A 6,881-nucleotide genomic window follows, 5' to 3' on the forward strand; every position below is an offset into this window, starting at 1 on the left:
TACAACTATATTTATTTATACTGTTGAATGATGTTTAAATTTACTAAACTATTAATTGCTAGTACTAATACAAAAGTTGTTTTATGTGAATAAACTAACCACATGCTAAAGTGAAAACTCAGGTTAAAGGGTAAAATCATGGTAATACCTCAGCAGGACAGGTAGGGGGTGAGATTGATCTCAGATGGGTTAGGGGTCATGCTGCCTACGTCACAGGATCCTAAGATGGCGTTTTGATGACGACGGGAGAAGTGAGGACCCCTGCCCTTGTTTTAAAGGTATTTGTGATGTATATACACTTTTGATCTCGCATATATACGATATAAACCTCGGTGTTATGTTAAATGGATGAAATGTTCGCCGTTTGGAGGGATTTGTGTAACCGTGGTGCTATTAAACGCGTTTCTGCTCAGCTTACCTAATCGTACCAGCCTGGCAAGGTATCGTTTCCTGTTGTCTTTTTTCTTAAACGGTCTTTAAATGCTTCAGTATACACTTCTTCGAAAATATCAATGCCATCGTATAAAATGTATAACATGATTCATTTGATACATAGGCAGATAAACGCGTTTTATGTATAAAGCGATTAGTGTCCGCAGTTCCGCATTTATTAAGACGGATACGTGTATTTTACTACCAAACGCCCGTATGTTTTCACAAGCCTTTCAAATCGCCCGTGTGTTTTCACAAACTCTCGTGTTTTCACATGCCCGGGCTTGTGTGTTTAGTTGACATAGTTTCAAAGAGTGTTTTTTAGGTTTATTTGATAAAACCTCACGGTTTATTATGCGCGCTACTTCAGTTTTTAATCCAAGACCAGCCCTGATTAATTAGCGCATGCGCACATTGCGCGCTGTTCTGGGGTTTTACCGTGTATCATTTATAATCAATTTTATCAAACTTAATGCAAGATAACCGAAATGAAAACAAGCGTAATTGTTAATACTAAAATTGTGATCAGACTGTTATAATGTACATGAAATTGAAAATGCCAACATGAAAAATACTTTAGTATTTTACTGGGGCTGTGTGGTATTAAAAGAAAATGCGATAGAAAATATATAGAAACATGCGATAAAATATATTTTAATTATATCAGGGAAAAAAGCATTGCAGCAACTACTGAAAGTGTGAACAGCAATGTTTTACGGTTAAATAAAACTTTTCTAAAAAAAAAAAGAAATCTAAAAATAAAAAAATATCACCACCATCATGCCCAGTTGCACATGCATGCATGCATGCATATTCCACTAGCATCCACGTGCCAGATACTATTTTATCCACCTAAAACTTTGACCATATGTTACTATTTGAAGTACGGCTGCACGATAAATCGCATGTGTTTGTCACGCGCATACTATTTACTACAATAAACTGTAGTATACTTCAGTACAATACATTATAGTATTTACTATAGTAAGGTTCAATAACTATTTTATCTACAACAGTACAGACAAGGACTCGCAAAATTTTAATAGCGCATATCACAATATGCATTTGGCGATGGTTTGCGGTATATATTCAATTTCATTTTGATACTTTTGGGGCTGCGCGATATATCGCATTGGATGCCACGCGCATCACGTCAGTAATGCCGGTTCCATGATTAGTATTAAATCGCCAACAGCTGGTTTCAGATGGCGCGACATTAACTGCACCGAGCCGTAGTTCCCTGACAAGTTGGGCCATATCGCATACATATCGCAGGCGGTAAGTCCGCGATAATTAATGCGAAATTGCCCCGATTGTCAGTGAACTACGGCTCTGTGTAGTAACCATTCGCCAACTATCGTCTTGACTGTCGCCATGAAAGACTGCCATTGGCGATATGTCTGAAGATCGTCGATACACGATACTATCGTCTATCGGCACAACCCTATTGTAGTAAATAGTATATACCATAGTATTTTTCGTGTGGTGGTAACCAGTGGCGGCCGGTGACTTCTTTTTCGAGGGCGGATGATGTGAAGCTCGTCACAACATGTATCTAGCCCGTCATATGTGTGGCTCGTCATTTCAAAATATGAGTTCAGTCAGTATGTGCGTCACACGTGATGTATGTCAAAATACGAGCCTGCTGCAGACGCGTCTAAAGGGTTTATGATAAAAGAGACGCTCGCGTTTGCCAGATACTCGCATAATCTCATGCGTAATCAGAGTTTAGTGTTTTTTTGAACACGAGCAGGTGCTTCTCACGAAATCCAGATTTGGAAAGTGTCCAGCATCAGAATTGATAAAAAGCCCTTGAAGCCATTTTTTTTAATACACATATAAGATTAAGGTCTGAACTAACTATAACCATTATTTTTAGAGGATTTAATAAATATTTCTTATAGAATATTTACATTTTTTAGATTATCACTATCAAAATTATCATTAACGCAAAATGATATTACATTAAATATATGCATTTACAAACTCATGTTTCGGTAATGAGAACTAAAAAGTTGTCTATGTACTATGACAAACAAAATTTCAAAATAAGAACTGCTTACCTGGTAGCCATCTTGAGTGTCACAGTCAATTATGTCCCCCCCAACTAATTTCTTTTAACATGTTAGTTCCTTGAGGGCTTAAACAATGATTGAAAATTGTTGCGGAGGATGAGAAAATTAGTCTTGGACACATTTATATTCCTTATTATTGTCTCTACATTTACCAACGATCACCAAACACCACATGTTTTTTTACTGTAAATGTTTATAGTATAACATGCACTGAAGCTTTTTATTTTTTAGATTTTTTAATTATAAATATTTCCATGTCAAAGAACGTGTCATGGACACGTTGCGGTAATGAAATTTCCCCCTTAAATGTGGAAAAAACAACAAAATTGGTTTGTAAATGTCATTTAAAATCATGTGCAAAATAGTACATGAAGAGATGTTTATAACTGTATGCTTCTTATTTTAATAGCATTTACATTTATCATTAAAACCTCATAAGTCTAATTTCACGAGAATCACTTATCATAAATCCTTTCGATGCGTGTGCAGCAGGCACGTATTTTGACATGAGGCATGATGCACATGGTTTAATTTGCGCCCCTCGGAAGAGAAGTCACCAGCCGCCACTGATGGTAACAATAGTTAAATAAATGTAATATATAAACAATGTTTTATTTTATTATTATTTTTAAGTCAATGGTGGCTACAAATTAACCATATTAGTATTGTAGTAACTTGTTTTTTTTTTTTGAGGGGGGGATTATGGGTGCCATGGTAATTTATTTTGTAAGGGACTTTTCAGCTTTAATCCTATGTCTTTAAAAGAAACATTTAGTACCACGTGACACCTCAGTACCACATAAAAGCATCTTGTTTGCATACTTTTTAGACACCATACTAAATGTTTGTAACCATGTCTTACAGTGACACCAATGCAAGACATCAAGGGTAGGCGATGGAGCTCCCCAATTACGCCAGTCAGCTGCTTCTCCAGCTCAACCAACAGCGCTCCAAGGGCTTCCTGTGCGACGTCATCATCATGGTCGACAACACGCTTTTCCGAGCCCACAAAAGCGTCCTCGCCGCCACCAGCCACTACTTCAAATCCCTCGTTCTTCACGACAACCTCATCCACCTCGACCCTGATATGGTGGACCCGGTTGTTTTCCAACAGATCCTGGACTTCATTTACACAGGCAGATTCTCCGACGAGACCCTCGAAAGTCTGGATTTGAGTTCGCTGCTCACCACAGCTAACTTTCTCCAGCTCAATGACCTCGCAAACCTGTGCTCCAGTAAGATCAACCAGAATGGCTCCCTCGGTAACCTGGCTCGTGGGATGTCCTTACGAGTGCAGAGGTATTCCTCTCCTACCTCAAACAAATCTTCGAGCCGATTGTACGACAGGGGAATCGAGGAGCATTCATCGGACACGGAAACGTACACGTGTATGACCCCTCCCAAAAAGAGGCACAATGTTGAAAGTAGGTACATTTCGAGGAAAAAGCAAGACTTGGGGTTGGATTTGTCAAAGAAAAATTTGAATATCGAGATGAACGCCAATGAGGTTTTCGTACCTAGAACGATCTCCAACAACGTGCACCCGGGAATAAATGGAAAATGCGTTCCAAAGGAGGAAAAGTGGATCATTCCTTTGGATGGAGCTCAGGAGAGGAAAAAGGAGGGATCTCGCAGAAAATCCAAGGTTAATGGTTACATTCCTCTGGGGAAGGGTGTAAATCAACTTAGCCAGAATCAAACGTTTACTGTCCAGTTGTCTGTGAAGAAAGAGAAAGATAGTGGAGGAAAAACGCAAGACGAAACACCAAACGGCAGCACCAATTTCGTCTATCAAAAGGAGACGTTTCTGAAAGAACCCGAAGGGGAAAACCCCTACGTTTGCATACCGTGTGAAAAGGGCTTTCCTTCTTCCGAAAGCCTCAAATCTCACGTAGAAACGCATATTGTTGAAGACATGGATGTGAAGGTTGAAGACGACGAGGAGGAGGATGAAGGCGACGGAGACCCTGGAGTCACCAGAGTCTCGCAAAAAGCTCCCGAGAACCCGGAGCGAAGCCCACCGAAGTCGCTCAAAGACGTCGACACGGTGCGTCCGTTCCCATGCAACATCTGCGGCAAGATGTTCACGCAGCGAGGAACGATGACGCGCCACATGCGCAGCCACCTCGGCCTGAAGCCGTTCGCGTGCGAGGAGTGCGGGATGCGCTTCACCAGGCAATACCGTCTCACCGAGCACATGCGTGTCCATTCGGGGGAGAAACCGTATAAGTGCCAGGTCTGCGGGGGCAAGTTTACGCAACAAAGAAACCTCATTAGTCACATGCGGATGCATACCTCACCATCCTAGGACAGGTCAAAGAGTCCGAAACTTCAGCGATACCTCAGATTTTCATATTAGCTTTGGTCTGGGTGAAAGACGAGCTGAATTTGCGTTTCACCGATATAGATTTGTGAAAAAACGTTAAAAAACGCCAACTCCAGCTATACCTCTTTATTACGTTTTTTTAATATTCTCGTGCATGAATTATTATCATTAGTGTGTACTAGTTAAAAACAAAGTTTATCCACTTAGAGATGTAGTTTAAAAATGATCGTATAATCCTCTCAGAATTGAAGCGAACGAATGTTTTGTTTTGTTTTTACAGCTGTGATACTTCTCGAATGTAATTGATAACGAATCTTATTTCGTTTACGCTTCGGATACGGACCTCTATAGTAATGCTATCTAGATTGTTTACTTGAATACACAAACTTGCTACCTCAGATTAAACCAAACCCTCTGTTAAGCCTGTATGAGATTAAGACTACGCGTTAGATACGTTCGCCGTCTTCCACGTTTCAGTCGTTAGCTTTCTTGCAGGATTTTTAAATAATAAGCTGGCATCCGTTTCGGAATAAAGGAAACACACTGCCTGTTTTAATGTAAACTTTTCAGGGGGAAAGCCAATACTTCACTATAGAGACGCGATCTGGGTGTTTTGATGTACAGTTCCAAAGAAATATTGAATGTTGAAATGCTAAAGAAATACTGTAAAACTATAACCAAATCTATATTCTTGCTAAATATTTAAGTCTAATTTATGCTTCTTTTGATTCAGGTTTATATTTGAGTCTTCTTTCTTTATTTCGGGGTTTTTCCTTTTTTTCCCAATGCTTTAACCAATGGCTTTATTTATATGGCATGTTGTGCGTATTTGCTTTACCGATGTGGCATGTGCATTGTCCTTATAAAATTGAAGTTAGATTTAGCGTCATTCATGCGTTTAGTGTTGAAATGAGACCAAAAGCGATACCTAGTGTAAATATTTTTATTAATGTGATGAACGTTGCTTATGGTGTATCACATACTTTTACTCTTTTAGATATGAAATCATCTCTTATTGTGCTTTAATTTCTTTATGAGATGTTTATTTTAAACTACCTCTGGGTGTTTTGTATGTTTTTGCATGCTGGAGGGCTCTCGAAACAAAATCTTATTTTGAGGTTGTGTTACCGGTTTTGTAGCTGTTTTGGCGAATATGAAAAGGGTACTTTAAATAATAGATTCTTCATTGTTTGGTTTCTTTTTGTTTTGTTTGACACTGTCTGTAAATCAATAAAAAATAATCGAGAATATTCAGGAACTTTTTAATAGTTATGGACTTGAAACTAAACTTCAAAACTGTGACACTTACATTCACGTCCTTTACGAACCTCAGGGAACATTTTAGCACCCGATAAAGTTTTAAACCATAAAGCGCCATTAACCAATGTTTTTGCAGCTATGTTTTGTCTGTGTTTGTTCAGATGTATTTCAATATTCTCCACAACCCAATAAGCCTTCAGAAGCTTCGGCAGCTTTTATTACCACTCTCAGTACAGGTCTTTGTGTACGTTATGGTTTAATGTGGTTTACAGATGCTTTCAAAAAAATACAGACACTAAAGTATTTGCAACCTGTTTGTTAAAACCAAAGCACACTCTTTGATGAATTTAAGGTCCTATGTATATAACATTGTTCTCAGTTATGACATGAAATAAAATTAAATGCTGATCAAATAATTTGCTTTGCCATTTTATTTCATTTTTTTTATAATGTTGGGATCATTTCAATCCTACTTTGTTTTAATTTAGTAATAATTTTTTTTAAATTTAGGTTAAATCACAAGCACTCCAATTGTTTGCACACTGGAATAAATAATATGTTTGCATTATTTCATTATATGCATAGTTCGAATTTTATTAGAGATTATGGGGGTCCCCTAGCTAAGCCCCCCCATGATTACATTTTTTGTTGGTCCTGGATCAACGTTTTAATCAAAGAAATCCCAAATTACCCTTTACTCTAACCCTAATTATTTTTCCCCCTTAAAGGAATAGTCTACTCATTTTCAATATTAAAATATGTTATTACCTTAACTAAGAACTGTTGAA

At 38.2% G+C, this 6,881-nt stretch overlaps 1 protein-coding gene across 2 annotated transcripts; it reads left to right on the forward strand.

The window, feature by feature from the left end:
- The first annotated feature begins 137 nt into the window (after positions 1 to 137).
- On the forward strand, positions 138 to 6,509 carry LOC129433927 (hypermethylated in cancer 2 protein). 2 transcript variants are annotated; one of them, XM_055192656.2, is made up of 2 exons: positions 138 to 278; positions 3,372 to 6,509. In XM_055192656.2, the coding sequence occupies exon 2, from the start codon at positions 3,403 to 3,405 to the stop codon at positions 4,813 to 4,815; it is 1,413 nt and encodes a 470-aa protein (XP_055048631.2). In that variant the 5' UTR covers positions 138 to 278; positions 3,372 to 3,402; the 3' UTR covers positions 4,816 to 6,509. The 2 variants fall into 2 exon arrangements, with proteins under 2 accessions (XP_055048631.2, XP_055048633.2); XM_055192658.2 differs by lacking the exon at positions 138 to 278 and adding an exon at positions 298 to 440.
- Positions 6,510 to 6,881: the final 372 nt, after the last annotated feature.

Source organism: Misgurnus anguillicaudatus, chromosome 6 (assembly GCF_027580225.2).
Source record: "Misgurnus anguillicaudatus chromosome 6, ASM2758022v2, whole genome shotgun sequence".
Lineage (NCBI taxonomy): Eukaryota > Metazoa > Chordata > Actinopteri > Cypriniformes > Cobitidae > Misgurnus > Misgurnus anguillicaudatus.

Coding starts and splice junctions, on each gene's coding strand:
- LOC129433927 (XM_055192656.2), top strand. CDS start 3,403: ATGGAGCTCCCCAATTACGCCAGTCAGCTGCTTCTCCAGCTCAACCAA.